This window comes from Arachis stenosperma, chromosome 6 (assembly GCF_014773155.1).
Source record: "Arachis stenosperma cultivar V10309 chromosome 6, arast.V10309.gnm1.PFL2, whole genome shotgun sequence".
Lineage (NCBI taxonomy): Eukaryota > Viridiplantae > Streptophyta > Magnoliopsida > Fabales > Fabaceae > Arachis > Arachis stenosperma.
The window spans coordinates 127,225,273-127,243,187 of NC_080382.1; the positions used below are offsets into that span (position 1 = coordinate 127,225,273).

At 35.2% G+C, this 17,915-nt stretch overlaps 1 protein-coding gene across 1 annotated transcript; it reads right to left on the minus strand.

Moving 5' to 3' along the window:
* Window positions 1-1,591: 1,591 nt before the first annotated feature.
* On the minus strand, window positions 1,592-3,506 carry LOC130936357 (dof zinc finger protein DOF2.4-like). The gene is made up of 2 exons (XM_057866421.1): window positions 3,290-3,506; window positions 1,592-2,950 (listed from the first exon to the last, which is right to left on the minus strand). Exons 1-2 carry the CDS (start codon window positions 3,353-3,355, stop codon window positions 1,841-1,843), a joined length of 1,176 nt encoding a protein of 391 aa, XP_057722404.1. The 5' UTR covers window positions 3,356-3,506; the 3' UTR covers window positions 1,592-1,840.
* Between the last annotated feature and the right edge of the window lie 14,409 nt (window positions 3,507-17,915).

Consider the following 17,915-nt stretch of genomic DNA (forward strand, 5'->3'; position numbering starts at 1 on the left):
ATGTTAGAGTATTCAAATATTCCAAATATAAAATTGGAAGCTGAGATTTGCATCTTCATTGGCATTATAAAATTAATCATTCAGGAATAATAATTTAACAACTTGAATTGGATTTCTTGAAAGACGTGAACATACAATTTGCTCGGTGAAGATATCTCATAGCGAGTTTTTTTGGCTGCGCAAGATGAAACATCACAATCAATTTTTCTTTTTTTCTTTTCCTTTCTATTAAAAAAATAAAAAAATAAAAAACAACCTATATAAAGTTAGGGAAATACCCTGGAATATTTTTACTTTGTTCGTCATAAAATGGAATAGAAAAATCCAAAATTTTTCGTCACAATAAATTTATTAGTACAATATGACAATGATAACCTTTTTAGCTGGCCGTTAGACTACTTTGTCCACTGCTGGGGTCTCAGCATAATTTTGTCTTTGATTGTTCAAACCAAACAATTGTGAATTTTCAAGGCTGCATGCCTGCATTGACTCATAAAATTAAGCAACATCTAGTTGAAACTGCTTTGTTGATTGCTGAAATAAATAAGATCCCAACATTAATTCTCAATTTGCTTACAAGGTTGTTTTAAGAATCTATCTTAATCAACTTCATTTGTTCTCATTAAGATAATTAATGTCATAAATATTATTACTTCCAAAATTATATCAGTTATTATATATTTATATATAAATACATAAATTATTTATTTTTTTATATTTTATTTAATAATTAATTTAATTATTAATTTTTTATGTACACAAAAGATAGTGGTTCCTTCTAATATATACAAAGTAAGATTGCCTAGTTGCTAAAGGAAAATACACAAACTTCTCTATCTAAGCCTTGCTTGCATTATCTTATCTTACACAATGAGAAAGGTAGTTAATTTTTCCGAAGTTAATGATTTAAAAAAAAAACTACCTTGTTGTAATGCATAATTAATTAAATCAAGGTAAAGGTCCTACAAATAGATGTTTAAATTGACTTTTTATAAAAAGGGAAAAATAAAAAAATCTATTTTTTCACGGAACAAAATCTCACTTTTTTCCGGTAGTTATATTTATATATGATTTATATGCAGTAGAATGTGTATAATAAGAAAGACAACAACCTTAATTTATTAAGCTCTTTTGAACTACTACTCTCACTTTACTCTTTGCACAACAGGAAAATTCCAGAAAAATCTTAAAGACTACAATAATCAAAGTGAAAATTTGACCGTGTAAACTAAAATCTTCTTTGCAATTGACTCATGAAAATTTTCATTGTTACTTACGATCGATCACCCGCCAAAACTTGATAGAAAAAGGTGTATTGAAATAAAATATTTATTATTAATTATTATTTTCTAGAGATTGGCTTCTGAATGCAGCGCATTTTTTCATCAAACAATCCTATACCAATAAAAAAAGAAAAGTGTCTCAATTTGTAATATATGGTAAATTGGTAATAATAACTTGATCATCAAACATCATTCTTTTGAACTCATAATGTTACTATACCCAACATTCTCATACAAAGAAAAATAAACAAGATGATAGAAGAACATGCAAAGATTAAAAGGAAAAAAAAAAACTAACATTCCTAGGGTTTTTCATTTGATCTTAATTAAACGAAATTAACCAAATAAAGTACCCATAACCCACCTTCAAAGCTCTTCACATTAGGGCAATTAAGGGGTTGGACATAAACTTTTGTCTTAGAAAAAAAAAGAGAGATTAATTAAAATTAAAGAAGCCACACTACTAATAACCCAAACCAATAAAAATATAAAATAATAATAAAAAAAAGATTCTTCAAATTAAAGGACATGAAACTTCAATTTTTTTTTCTCTACTTCTATAGTTGGTTATTGCTTGTAGTGGAAGAAGAACTAAAACCAGAAAGTTCAGTCCAAGAAGCTGAAGCAGAAGTTCCAGTAGCACCATTCCAATATTGTTCATGTGTTGGAACATTGTTGTTGCTGGTGGTGTTGTTGTTATTGTTGCCAATGCTTCCCATCAAGAACTGTCCAGAAGAAACATTATTAAGTTCTCTAGAATCTTCCATTTTCACTGAAGCCAATTGTGTTAACACCATAGAAGTTGAAACCTTTGGCCTCACATAACCACTTATCTCAGCACTTCCTTCAAAAGGGTATAATAATCCACCACCATTATTGTTACCACCACCATGTGAAGAACCTTCCAAACCAGCCATGAATGGAAACTGTTGTGGAATCCTCCATTGTTCTAATCCAGATAAGAGAGAAGAGCCACCACTTGCTCCTCCTCCGCTGCCGCCAGAGGCGGCGGCTAAAGGGTTTCCTATTTGGAAACTCAAGTCACCTAAACCTACGCCTCCCATTGATCCTGAAATTGAGGTATAGTTCATTAGGTTATAGTTTAGGGGTATGTCTGTACCAGAAGCGGTTGCAAAATCTGTGAGTTGATGATGATGCAATGGAGCCATAAATCTTAATGGTGGCATAGATGGGCCGAGGCCCACTATGTCACCGGTTGAGTTTGAGGAAACCGAGTTTGTTGAGCTGGCACTCCCCGTCTGGCGGTCGGAGCTTGCGGCGGGGGATCTGGAAGATCCTCCACCGCCTCCTTTGCTTCTTTTGTTTCTTCTGCATCCTCCGCCGACGGGGACGTTTCTCAAGGCCCCGCCTCTTGTCCAGTACCTTCTACAGGTCTTGCAGAAATGGCGGGGCTGAGAGAGGCTATAATTGTTGAAGTAGCAAAACTTTGTGTTGGTTGATTCGCATCTTGGACACCTTAGTGAAGCCTCCGGCATGGGAAGGTTCGCCATCCTTGCCCTATCCGCCATCGAGCCTGGCCTGATGGAGCCGGCTCCTCCTCCTGCTCCATGAGGTTGAGGTTGTGGTGGCGGAGGTGGTGGTGGTGGAAGAAGCTGAGGAGATGTAGAACCACCAGAGTTGCCACTAGGTTGATGATTTTGTTGTTGCTATACACAGCATCATATCAGAAAAGGAAGAGCAAAATAAATAAGCCAAGTTTTCTTTTTAATAGTAAATCAAAACAAAAATGAAAAGAAGATGAAGAAAGCATATAAAGGATAGAAATCAAATATCTGGTATATTCAAGAAGAGGGTATAAGCAAAAGTGACAAGAATATTATTTATCTTTTTTTTAGGGAAAAAAAAAAGGAAGAAAGAAAATTTAGGGTGCTTTTTGGACACAAAGGAAAAATAAATGAAACTATAGTCATGAAGAAGAAGCAGCAGCAGCAGCAAAGTGAAGAAACCCTTATTGTTAATTTATTATTCTTGTTATTTGTTTTTACCTGTTGATGCTGCTGCCAGTTGGCTGCTGCTTCAAGATAAGCTGCTGGAATTGAAGTGAAAACCATGGTTAATAATTATTATTCTCTCTCCCTCTTGTTGTTCTTCTTCTTGGTGCTTCTTCTTTTGTAAAAGGTTCTTGTGTTGGTGGTTGGAGAGAGTGAGAGAGAGAGAGAGAGAGAGAGAATATTTGTTTTTGTGGGGAAGATGCAGAGAGATAGGGAGAGAAAGAGAGAAAGCAAGAAAGATGGATAGTGGGAAGAGGAAGGGTTATTAGGATATGGGAAATGAGAAGCAAAAATAAAGGAGGGTCCTTTTATAAGTATTTATATATCAATTTTTTTTTTAAGTTTCTATTTGTTCATTCATTCTTCATTCTCTCTCTATATAGATCACTTTTTGTTTATTACTACTTTCTAGGGTTTGAGAAGTTGATGTTATGTTTCTTAACCTATAAGCTTCTTTTTTATACTTCTCTGTGAAAGACTGTGTTAAGCATAGTATATCATACAGTGCTTAGACAAAGAGATCAGTGTGTGTTTTTGCTGACCCGAGAATGAATTAATGCTATATTACATATCTTATCAATTATCAATTTGGTGTTAGAATAATGCCAACACATACAGTATATAATAGGAGCTTACTTTAATTATGACGACGATGATGTGATTATATTATTGTATTGAAAAAGTATAGGGCTTCATTTTTAATTAGTTTAGAATTTAATTTTGATGTATTTATATATGTATTTAATTATATAATATTATATTAATAAAATAATAAAATTTTTTTGTGTGAATGATTATTTAAATAATAGATGTGATTAGATAATTACGTAAAATATTTTATATTATTGATATATTAAAATTAAATTTATTAATTAATATCAACTTTTTATTATAAATTTTTTTAACATTACTTTTTAGAAAATTTAGGATTTAGTATATAAAATTTTATGATTTATGATTTAAACATAAAATAGTGATTTAAATAAAAAAATGTTAGAAAATAAATAAATTTATTAATTTTTTAATTATTAATTAGTTATTAATATTTAAAAATGTGAACTAAAAATATGTTATTAAATTATTAATTAAAATAATTAAATTTATAAATAAAAATAATAACCAAAATAAAAATAATAAATTTTGTTGATATTCTAATATTTTTATTAAAAAAACACTGGTAAAGTTAATTTCGTAGTTGAAATCTATTGTATTATATATATAAAAAATTAAAATTAATGTAATTAAATGAATGATATATTCAGGTAAGGAAAAATAACGGGATGGGTGTGTAACTGTGTATGTATGTATATATATGTTTATTAAATGATATTAAATTTTTTAATAAGATTAAAAAAATATTTGTAGCTTTAGTAGTAGTAGTGAGTGCAGTGATGGAACAATAGTTGAAGTGTGTCCCAACCGAATGAAACTTTTGTTGGTCCGGTCTGTTCCCTTCCCCACTCTTGTTTGTTTTTTGCATGGGAATATTTTATTTATTTATTTAATTTAAGACATACTAATACTATATATTCTCACGCGCCACCACATCATTCGTGATCATCTACGCACCCTAGCAGTCAAACTCACACATAAATAATATAAATATAAATAAAATTTTGTTATAGTGTGCTATAAGGATATATATAGATTAAGCATATTATAAAAAAATTAGTTATTTATTATTTTTATGTATTAAAAATGTAAAAAATATTATTTTTGTAATAAATAATATTAAAATAATTTTTTTATAATATGTTTAATCTATGTTTTTAGGATACACGAGAACAAAATTTTTATAAATATACTATGCTTATTAATTTGAGCCACTTATAGGCAGCATTTGTTTAATATCCATATTTATCAGAGACATGAATACAATGACACATATTTACTGTTTGTTTGATGAGACACAAATTTTATTAGACACGATGGTACATAAACATATATAAAATACATGTATTTGATATTTTTTTTCTCGACTGAGATACTAATCTTAGACATAGACATAGATTTTTGTTTACATTTTTACCCTCTTTCTCTTCTCAGATCTCCCTTCTCCATCTTTCCTCCTCCTTCCTCCTTCTTCTTCTAACATTGTCTCTCTCCGTCACTGCTTCATCTGCGACCGTCACTGCCATCGACATTGCCTTTGTCGTCACTACACCCTTGTCTCTTCATCTTTCCCTTCTCGGTTGATTGTTCTACCCTTACTTCTGTGATTTTGCTCTCTGAACCACTGCCGCTAGTGCTACTGATGCGATGTTGCCTCTGCTCTTCTTCTTTCTCGTCCATCTCCTCTCTTAGACATTTTTTTCAGATCTAGTTAGGCCAACTTTTTTTTCTCCTTCTGTATCACATTCTTTTTTGCTTCTGCTATTTTCTTAACCTGGCCTTTTTTATATCCCTCTCAAATCTCACTTTCTTCTTTGTTTTACTATTTTTCAGATCTTTTTTTTTTGCATCAATTTTTATTATTAAAAAATAATTTTTAAACTGATGATTAAATTTTATTAGTGATATTCATTTGGATTGAAGGTTGAAAAGTTAGTTGTGATTGAAGAAGTCAGTGATAATGACAATGGTAGTGATGGTTATATTTGGAGTAAAATAGACATTTGAATTAAATGACTATGTCTTATGTATCACCACCAAACATATTACACAAATAATTTGTATATATTTATGTCTATATCTATTTGTGTATTTATATTTGTGTCTTTGTGTTCAAAAAACACCAACCAAACGGAACTATAGGAAAGGCGATGAACTCCATAGAACCAGGAATCCCTCCTTCATTTTCTATCTCCGTTTAATAAAATATCTTCCATCTCCGTCCCATCTTATTACAGATCCGCAGTTATTTCTTTTATCGGAGAGACAGATATCCATAAATATCTATGAATATTTAGTTTTTTGTTAAAATTAACCAATTATAATAAAATTCAATACAATTTAACTAAATATATCAAATTAAAATACAATTAAACACAAATTTAATATAATTAATATACACATAAAATATTTAATATGTAAATTAAAATAAATTAATAAAATAACACAAATGTAAATAATTAGTTATTACAAATTTAAATATTATATATATAATTAATTTGTTCCTTTATAAAAAAAATGAAAACAAAATCTATTAAATATATACTTATATAAAAATATTTAAGTACTTTATTTTTGTGAAGATTCTGAGTTTTCGCAGAAAAAGTAGTTCAATTTCTGCTCCACTCTTATTTATTCATAGGGGCAAGTTCGGTCTTTATAAAAATTTTACAGATTCTTATTAATTTTTTTGTTACACATAATTTTTGCGAATATTTATGCGTATGAGTTTTTTTGCCATTCCTAGTCACTTATGAGACTTGCTTTACATATTCCATGGCCAATTATTATTATTATTATTATTATTATTATTATTATTATTATTATTATTATTATTATTATTGTATTTGGTTGATTATAAATTAGTGTAACCAAAATGTTTAATTATTAGGTTTTTGCTAATGAAACTTGTTTAAGGGCTAAAATTAAATGAATTTTTTACTCTTTAATTCATTTTTAATAAAATATTAAATTCATTTACGTATAAAAATATTAAATTCAAACTTCTTAGTAAAATATTATAAAATTTATTTCTAATAAATCCAACTATATCTTATTAGAATTTTAATAAAATGAAATGTAGTCTATAAATATGTAGTGGTGTATGTAAATTAATAATTGTTGGTACAAAAAATAGATTTTTCTTGACAAAAAATGTTTCGATTGTTAATGATTTTGATTACAAAAGCAATGTTTTGACTATATAGGTATCGACGAGTAAACTGAAATCAAAGAAAGATAGTGCAAAAAACATCGAAGTCGAAAGGTAGTTATTGTCTTTCTATGAGCATTAAGGCTTGCTACTCAACCTTCAAATTAAGTGGAGAATATGGATGCAAAATTTAAGGAGTAAGCTGAAGAAAGTCTGAGACTTGAAGATCAAGAAAGATATGTGTGTCAAAACTTAGGAGTCAAGATTTTTCATGGTCAAGACAAGGTCATGGCTGAGAAAAAGGAGGAAGTAAGATCGTGGGCCAAGATTCTCCATGACAACTCTATCTCCATGGTCTATAAATAGGAGAAACTCAGAAGAGTTTTGAGACTTCTTCAAAAACACTAAATCATCACACAAAACTAGGCCAAAATTCTCAGTCTCCGTGATGCAACGGAAGAACATGGAACACAAGTGTATGTGCATATTAAAAGTCCACTTTTATTTGTTTTTCTTTTGTTTTCTTTTTCGTTTCAATTTATTTTTTTGCTTTCAGTATTTTATTGTTACTTTGCTTTCTTTTAATTTTGATTTTACTCTTTCTTTCATTTACTTATTTTCATTTATTTTCTTTTATCGCAATTCTTTATTATTTGCCACAATTCAAGCATCTCATACGGTTTCGACATTAACATTAAGTAATTTTCGAGTCGAATTCACTCTTTTTCAAAGGAGTCGTATCTGCTCCACGAACTAAGATCTTGATAATAGTTGATACAAGCTTGATTCAACACCCTGTTGATATTTACCAAAAATCAAGTAAAATAAATTAGTACGTCTGGTGGGACACTGGGTTAAGTAACGTGTCAAATCTTGCATGCAATTATGCAGTGACAAGTTAATAATGACTAATAGAACCTCTCCTTCGATGAATACGTCAAATAATGACATTGGTGAAAATACAAGAGGCCCAGAAGCAGAGGTTGGCCCATCAAGTCAAACGATGAACCCTGTTATCATAGCAGGAATTTTGTCGATTGTGCCTGCTACATGGCTTGCATATGGGTTACCTCCAAATTACTCTCCACTATTGGATAATTCTAACATGGGATATATAGGAGGTACAACCACGACAAGGAACAACCCCTTGTATAATCCTACACCTCTTATAGGATATCCTCCAGTGGGTATATCGACTCACTATAACCCTAATATGGTAAATTATAATGCTTATCAATATCTGATGAACAATCTGCCATATTTAGGGTCGGTGTCCATGTCCGCGCAACCTAATGTAGTAATGCTAAACGTCATTTCAACACAAGGCATAGGGGCAACTCCAATAAGACTGCCAGTTGGTTTGAGAACGTGCCTCTATATTTTCAAAGATGTCGAGACAAGTTTCTGTCAGAACGTCTCCTAACATGGTCGAATCTTTGGCTGTGTTTAAACAATAAATTGAGGATAGCCATCACGAGTTGGTCAATTTGCTTACACAACAGATGACTACGGTTTTAAATCCTATAAAAAAATAATAATGCAAGGATCAAACAGATAGCTCGATGTGCCGATGATATTACGGGAGCAGTCAATTGACCGTTTATACCACCAATAGGTGGAATGCGGGTTAATAATGCAATCTTTTAATAAATTATACAAATAATAAATAAGAATAGAAAATCACGTAAAATAAGAAAATCATATACTTTTTTCATATAAGATTAAGAAATATTAAAAATTAAAAGAAAATACAAATGAATACATCAAAGGTTTTTCGGCACCCAGCCCTTCATCTTCATCATTGCTATGAAAATCCTCGCACCCAGCCCTCTCTTCGAGCCCTTCATCTTCATCACTGTTGAGAACCTTTATTACTAATGAGAACCCTTGCACCCAGCCCTCTCTCCAATCCCTATCTTGTAGCCCTCCGTCGCACCCTCTCTTTCGCACCCTCTCTGTCGCAACCCTCGCACCCTAACTGCAAGCCTCCTCCTCAGGTTCACAACCTCGCATCCTCTCTTGCAACCCTCCATTAGCGCTGCTCCGTTGGCACTGCTCCGTCGTCACTGCTTCGTTGGCGCACCATTGATGAGCGGATAATTTATACGCTTTTTGGCATTATTTTTAGTATGATTTTAGTATGTTTTAGTTAGTTTTTATTATATTTTTATTAGTTTTTAGTTAAAATTCACTTTTCTGGACTTTACTATGAGTTTGTGTGTTTTTCTGTGATTTCAGGTATTTTCTGGCTGAAATTGAGGGACCTGAGCAAAAATTTGATTCAGAGACTGAAAAGGACTGCAGATGCTGTTGGATTCTGACCTCCCTGCACTCGAAGTGGATTTTCTGGAGCTACAGAAGCCCAATCGACGAGCTCTCAACGGCGTTGGAAAGTTGACATCCTGGGCTTTCCAGCAATGTATAATAGTCCATACTTTGCCCGAGATTTGATGGCCCAAACCGGCGTTCCAAATCAGCTCAAAACTGCCCGGCGTTAAACGCCCAAACTGGCACAAGAATGGGAGTTAAACGCCCAAACTGGCACAAAAGCTGGCGTTTAACTCCAAGAAGAGTCTCTACACGAAAATGCTTCAATGCTCAGCCCAAGCACACACCAAGTGGGCCCGGAAGTGGATTTTTCTGTCATTTACTCATTTATGTAAACCTTAGGCTACTAGTTCTCTACAAATAGGACCTTTTACTATTGTATTCTCATCTTGGTAGCTATCTTTGAGTAGTCTTATGCTATCTTAGATCATGGGGCTGGCCATTCGGCCATGCCTAGACCTTGTTCTTATGTATTTTCAACGGTGGAGTTTCTACACACAATAGATTAAGGTGTGGAGCTCTGCTGTACCTCGAGTATTAATGCAATTACTATTGTTCTTCTATTCAATTAAGCTTGTTCTTATTCCAAGATATTCATTCGCACTCAAGAACTTGATGAATGTGATGATTATGTGACGCTCATCATCATTCTCACTTATGAACGCGTGCCTGACAACCACTCCCGTTCTACAAGCAAACAAGGCTTGAATGTTTATCTCTTGGATTCCTTAATCGGAATCTTCGTGGTATAAGCTAGAATTGATGGCGGCATTCAAGAGAATCCGGAAGGTCTAAACCTTGTCTGTGGTATTCTGAGTAGGATTCAATGATTGAATGACTGTGACGAGCTTCAAACTCCTGAAGGCTGGGCGTTAGTGACAGACGCAAAAGAATCAATGGATTCTATTCCAACCTGATTGAGAACCGACAGATGATTAGCCGTGCCGTGACAGGGTGCGTTGAACATTTTCACTGAGAGGACGGGATTGTAGCCACTGACAACGGTGATGCCCAACATACAGCTTGCCATGGAAAGGAGTAAGAAGGATTGGATGAAGACAGTAGGAAAGCAGAGAGACGGAAGGGACAAAGCATCTCCATACGCTTATCTGAAGTTCTCACCAATGAATTACATAAGTATCTCTATCCTTGTTTTATGTTTTATTCATAAATCATCCATAACCATTTGAATCTGCCTGACTGAGATTTACAAGGTGACCATAGCTTGCTTCATACCAACAATCTCTGTGGGATCGACCCTTACTCGCGTAAGGTTTATTACTTGGACGACCCAGTGCACTTGCTGGTTAGTTGTGCGAAGTTGTGAAATTATGTTTATACCATGGTATTGAGCACCAAGTTTTTGGATTCATTACCGGAGATTATTTGAGTTGTGAAAAGTAGTGATCACAATTTCGTGCACCAAGTTTTTGGCGCCGTTGCCGGGGATTGTTGAGTTTGGACAACTGACGGTTCATCTTGTTGCTTAGATTAGGTATTTATCTTCAGAGTTCTTAAGAATGAATTCTAGTGTTTTAAGGTGATGTTCTTATCATCACCAAAGCTGATTGTTTCTCATCAATTTAGCTCTTGAATGCAATGTCCTGCTGAAGCTCGGCTAGCCATGTCTAATTTCTTTAGACTGAAGCTTTAGACTAACATTGCATGATTCCTGGAATTCTCATTAAGAATTTTGATATCTTTATTTTCTTTTCCACTCAATTTTCGAAAAAACTAAAAAAATTACAAAATCATAAAAACCAAAAATATTGTATGTTTCTTGTTGAGTCTAGAGTCTCATGTTAAGTTTGGTGTCAATTGCATGTTTCTATTCTTCTTGCATTCATTCATGTGTCTTTAGTGATCTTCAAGATGTTTTTGATGATTTTCTTGCTCTGATCTTTGAATTTTCTTGACTTGAGTGTTTTGTTATATGCATTCTCATTTTGTTAGTGTCAGTAGTATACAAACTGCTAAGTTTGGTGTCTTGCATGCATTGTCTATTTGATTTTAGTTGCATTTTGATTATTCCTCATTATTAAAAATCCAAAAATCTTTTTAATTTGTGTCTTTTCAAGTCAATAAGACAGAGAATTGAAGATTCAGAACATACAGCAGAGGAATTACACAGAAAAAGCTGGGCATTCAAAACGCCCAGTGAAAAAGGGCAAACTGGCGTTTAACGCCAGAATGTGCACCATTCTGAGCATTTAACGCCAGGATGGCACAAGAGGGAAGATTCTGTTTTCAATTCAAATTTTTTTTCAAGTTTTCAACATTTTTCAAAATCAAATCTTTTTCAAATCAAATCTTTTCAATCAAATTTTTTTCAAAATCAATTTCTTTCCATTTTCAAAAATACTTGCTATCAATTAATGATTTGATTCAACATTTCAAGTATGTTGCCTTTTCTGTTGAGAAAGGTTTAATGTCTGAATCATATCTTTTCTTGTTAGGCAAGTCATTAATTTTTAAAATCAAATCTTCTTAAATTGCTTTTCAAATCATATCTTCTCAATCACATCTTTTTAAAACCATAACTTTTCAATCATATCTTCTTAATCATATCCTTTTTCAAAATAGTTTTCAATCATATCTTTTTGATTTCTAATTTCAAAATCTTTTTCAAAAATCACTTGATTTCTTTTCCACTCTTGGTTTTCGAAAATCAATTAGTGTTTTTTCAAAATGTTTTTAAAATCTTTTACTTAATTTTCGAAAATTTCTTCCCCTCTTCTCACATCCTTCTATTTATGGACTAACACTATTCCTCAATGAACAATTCGAACTCCATCTCTTTTGATAAGTTCGAATTCTTCTACTTCTTCCTTCTATTTTTCTTTTCCTCTGACACCTCAAGGAATCTCTATACTGTGACATAGAGGATTCCATATTTTCTTGTTCTCTTCTCTTTCATATGAGCAGGAGCAAAGACAAAAGCATTCTTGTTGAGGCTGACCCTGAACCTGAAAGGACCCTGAAGCGAAAGCTAAGAGAAGCTAAGGCACAACTCTCTATAGAGGATCTAACAGAAATCTTCAAAGAAGAAGACATGGCAGCCGAAAACAACAACAATGCCAACAATGCAAGGAAGGTGCTGGATGACTTTACTGCACCTACTCCCGACTTCTATGGGAGAAGCATCTCTATCCCTGCCATTGGAGCAAACAACTTTGAGCTTAAGCCTCAATTAGTTTCTCTAATGCAACAGAATTGCAAGTTCCATGGACTTCCATTGGAAGATCCTCATCAGTTTTTAGCTGAATTCTTGCAAATCTGTGACACTGTAAAGACTAATGGGGTTGACCCTGAAGTCTATAGACTTATGCTATTCCCATTTGCTATAAGAGACAGAGCTAGGATATGGTTGGATTCACAACCTAAAGAAAGCCTGAACTCTTGGGAAAAGCTAGTCAATGCCTTCTTGGCAAAGTTCTTTCCACCTCAAAAATTGAGTAAGCTTAGAGTGGAAGTCCAAACCTTCAGACAGAAGGAAGGAGAATCCCTCTATGAAGCTTGGGAAAGATACAAACAATTAATCAGAAAGTGTCCCTCTGACATGCTTTCTGAATGGAGCATCATAGGTATTTTCTATGATGGTCTCTCTGAACTATCCAAGATGTCATTGGATAGCTCTGCTGGAGGATCTCTTCATCTGAAGAAGACGCCTGCAGAAGCTCAAGAGCTCATTGAAATGGTTGCAAATAACCAATTCATGTACACTTCTGAAAGGAATCCTGTGAATAATGGGACAAATCAGAAGAAAGGAGTTCTTGAGATTGATACTCTGAATGTCATATTGGCTCAGAATAAAATATTGACTCAGCAAGTCAATTTGATTTCTCAAAGTCTGTCTGGAATGCAAAATGCACCAGGCAGTACTAAGGACGCTTCATCTGAAGAAGAAGCTTATGATCCTGAGAACCCTTCAATGGAAGAGGTGAATTACATGGGAGAACCCTATGGAAACACCTATAATTCTTCATGGAGAAATCATCCAAATCTCTCATGGAAGGATCAACAGAGACCCCAACAAGGTTTCAACAACAATAATGGTGGAAGAAACAGGTTTAGCAATGGCAAGCCTTTTTCATCATCTTCTCAGCAACAGACAGAGAATTCTAAGCAGAGCCACTCTGACTTAGCAACCATGGTCTCTGATCTAATCAAAACTACTCAAAGTTTCATGACTGAAACAAGGTCCTCCATTAGGAATTTGGAGGCACAAGTGGGACAGCTGAGCAAGAAAATTACTGAACTCCCTCCTAGTACTCCTCCAAGCAATACAGAAGAGAATCTAAAAGGAGAGTGTAAGGCCATCAACATGGTGAACTTGGAGAGGATGAAGAGGCAGTGAGCGCCACTGAGGAAGACCTCAATGGACGTCCACTGGCCTCCAATGAGTTCCCTAATGAGGAACCATGGGAATCTGAGGCTCACATTGAGACCATAGAGATTCCAATGGATTTACTTCTGCCATTCATGAGATCTGATGAGTATTCTTCCTCTGAAGAGGATGAGTATGTCACTGAAGAGCAAGTTGCTAAATACCTTGGAGCAATCATGAAGCTAAATGACAAGTTATTTGGTAATGAGACTTGGGAGAACGAACCTCCTTTGCTCACCAAAGAACTGGATGACTTGTCTAGGCAGAAATTACCTCAAAAGAGACAGGATCCTGGGAAGTTTTCAATACCTTGTACCATAGGCACCATGACCTTTCAGAAGACTCTGTGTGACTTAGGGTCAAGTGTAAACCTCATACCTCTCTCTGTAATGGAGAAGCTAGGGATCTTTGAGGTACAAGCTGCAAGAATCTCACTAGAGATGGCAGACAATTCAAGAAAGCAAGCTTATGGACTTGTAGAGGATGTTCTGGTGAAGATTCAAGACCATTACATCACTGCTGATTTCATAGTCTTAGAGACTGGGAAGTGCATGGATGAATCCATCATCCTTGGTAGACCCTTCCTAGCCACAGCAAAGGCTGTGATTGATGTTGACAGAGGTGAATTGATCATTCAAGTAAATGAAGAGTCCTTTGTGTTTAAGGCTCAAGGATACCCCTCTGGTACCATGGAGAGGAAGCATGAAGAGCTTCTCTCAAAACAGAGTCAAACAGAGCCCCCACAATTAAACTCTAAGTTTGGTGTTGGGAGGCCACAACCAAATTCTAAGTTTGGTGTTGAACCCCCACATTCAAACTCTAAGTTTGGTGTCGGGAGGTTCCAACATTGCTCTGAGTATCTGTGAGGCTCCATGAGAGTCCACTGTCAAGCTACTGACATTAAAGAAGCGCTTGTTGGGAGGCAACCCAATGTTATATTTTATCTATTTTTCTTTGTTATTTTATGTTTTCTGTAGGTTGATGATCATGAGAAGTCACAAAATCAATTGAAAAAGCAAAAACAGAATGAAAAACAGAAAGAAAAACAACACACCCTGGAGGAGAACTTGCTGGCGTTTAAACGCCAGTGAAGCTAGCAAATGGGCGTTTAACGCCCAGTCTGGCACCATTCTGGGCGTTTAACGCCAGAAAGGGGCACCAGACTGGCGTTAAACGCCAGAAAAGGGCAAGAAGCTGGCGTTAAATGCCAGAAATGGGCACCAGTCCGGCGTTTAACGCCAGAATTGGCACAGAGAGAAATTTTGCTCGCCAATTGGTGCAGGGATGACTTTTTCTTGACACCTCAGGATCTGTGGACCCCACAGGATCCCCACCTACCCCACCACTCTCTCTCTTCTTCACCCATTCACCAATCACCTCAACACCTCTTTTCCAAAAACCCTTCACCTATCAAATCCCATCTTTCTCTTCACCACTCACATCCATCCTTCAAAAAACCCCACCTACCTCACCATTCAAATTCAAACCACTTTCCCTCCCAAACCCACCCATTCATAATCGAACCCTATCCCTCCCTCCACCCCTATATAAACCCATCTTCACTCCTTCAATTTCACACAACCTAAACACTACTTCTTCCCCTTTGGCCGAACCACAAAGCCATCTCCATCTCCTCTATTTCTTCTTCTTCTACTCTCTTCTTTCTTCTTTTGCTCAAGGACGAGCAAACCTTTTAAGTTTGGTGTGGTAAAAGTATTGCTTTTTGTTTTTCCATAACCTTTTATGGCATCCAAGGCCGGAGAAACCTCGAGAAAGAGGAAAGGGAAGGCAAAAGCTTTCACCTCCGAGTCATAGGAGATGGAGAGATTCATCTCAAGGGTGCATCAAGACCACTTCTATGAAATTGTGGCCTTGAAGAAGGTGATCCCCGAGGTCCCTTTCAAACTCAAAAAGAGTGAATATCCGGAGATCCGACATGAGATTCGAAGAAGAGGTTGGGAAGTTCTTACCAACCCCATTCAACAAGTCAGAATCTTAATGGTTCAAGAGTTCTATGCCAATGCATGGATCACCAAGAGCCATGATCAAAGTGTGAACCCGAACCCAAAGAATTGGCTTACAATGGTTCGGGAGAAATACTTAGATTTTAGTCCGGAAAATGTAAGGTTGGCATTCAACTTACCCATGATGCAAGGAGATGAACACCCTTACACTAGAAGGGTCAACTTTGATCAAAGGTTGGACCAAGTCCTCACAGACATTTGTGAAGAGGGCGCTCAATGGAAGAGAGATTCAAGAGGGAAGCCGGTTCAACTATGAAGGCATGACCTCAAGCCCGTGGCTAGGGGATGGTTGGAGTTTATCCAACGCTCAATCATTCCCACTAGCAACCGGTCCGAAGTTACTATAGATCGGGCCATCATGATTTATAGCATCATGATTGGAGAAGAAGTAGAAGTTCATGAGATTATAGCCCAAGAACTTTATAAGGTGGCGGACAAGTCCTCATGGATACCACTAAGAAAAGGATGGAGCAAACAAGAGATCCCACTCATCATGAAATCCTTGAGATGCCTCAAGGGATACACTTTCCTCCTCAAAACTATTGGGAGCAAATCAACACCTCCCTAGGAGAATTGAGTTCCAACATGGGACAACTAAGGGTGGAGCACCAAGAACATTCCATCCTCCTCCATGAAATTAGAGAAGATCAAAGAATCATGAGAGAGGAGCAACAAAGGCAAGGAAGAGACATTGAGGAGCTCAAGCACTCCATAAGATCTTCAAGAGGAAGAACAAGCCGCCATCACTAAGGTGGACCCATTCTTTGACTTCCTTGTTCCTTATTTTTCTATTTTTCGAAAATTATGCTTTATGTTTATCTATGTTTGTGTCTTGTGATCATTAGTGTCTTAGTGTCTATGCCTTAAAGTTATGAATGTCCTATGAATCCATCACCTTTCTTAAATTAAAAATGTTCTTAATTGAAAAAGAGAAGAATTGCATGAATTTTAAATTTTATAACAGATTAATTATTTTGATGTGGTGGCAATACTTTTGTTTTCTAAATGTATGCTTAAACAGTGCATATATCTTTTGAATTTGTGGTTCATGAATGTTGGCTCTTGAAAGAATGATGAAAAAGGAGACATGTTACTGAGGATCTGAAAAATCATAAAAATGATTCTTGAAGCAAGAAAAAGCAGTGAATACAAAAAAAAGAAGAAAAAAAAAGAGAAGAAGCGAAAAAAAAAACGAAAAAAAAGGGGAGAAAGAGAAAAAGAAAGAAAAAGAAAGAAATAAAGTTGTGACTCAAGGAAAAAAGAGTGTGCTTAAGAACCCTGGACACCTCTAATTGGGGACTCTAGCAAAGCTGAGTCACAATCTGAAAAGGTTCACCCAATTATGTGTCTGTGGCATGTATGTATCCGGTGGTAATACTGGAAGACAGAGTGCTTTGGGCCACGGCCAAGACTCATAAAGTAGTTGTGTTCAAGAATCATCATACTTAACTAGGAGAATCAAAAACACTATCTGGATTCTGAGTTCCTATAGAAGCCAATCATTCTGAATTTCAAAGGATAGAGTGAGATGCCAAAACTGTTCAGAGGCAAAAAGCTAAAAGCCCCGCTCATCTAATTAATACTGATCTTCATAGATGTTTTTGGAATTCATTGCATATTCTCTTCTCTTTATCTTATTTGATTTTCAGTTGCTTGGGGACAAGCAACAATTTAAGTTTGGTGTTGTGATGAGCGGATAATTTATACGCTTTTTGGCATTGTTTTTAGTATGTTTTTAGTATGTTTTAGTTAGTTTTTATTATATTTTTATTAGTTTTTAGTTAAAATTCACTTTTCTGGACTTTACTATGAGTTTGTGTATTTTTTTGTGATTTCAGGTATTTTCTGGCTGAAATTAAGGGACCTGAGCAAAAATCTGATTCAGAGACTGAAAAGGACTACAGATGCTGTTGGATTCCGACCTCCCTGCACTCGAAGTGGATTTTCTGGAGCTACAGAAGCCCAATTGGCGCGCTCTTAACCGCGTTGGAAAGTAGACATCCTGGGCTTTCCAGCAATGTATAATAGTTCATACTTTGCCCGAGATTTGATGGCCCAAACCGGCGTTCCAAATCAGCTCAAAACTGCCCGGCGTTAAACGCCCAAACTGGCACAAGA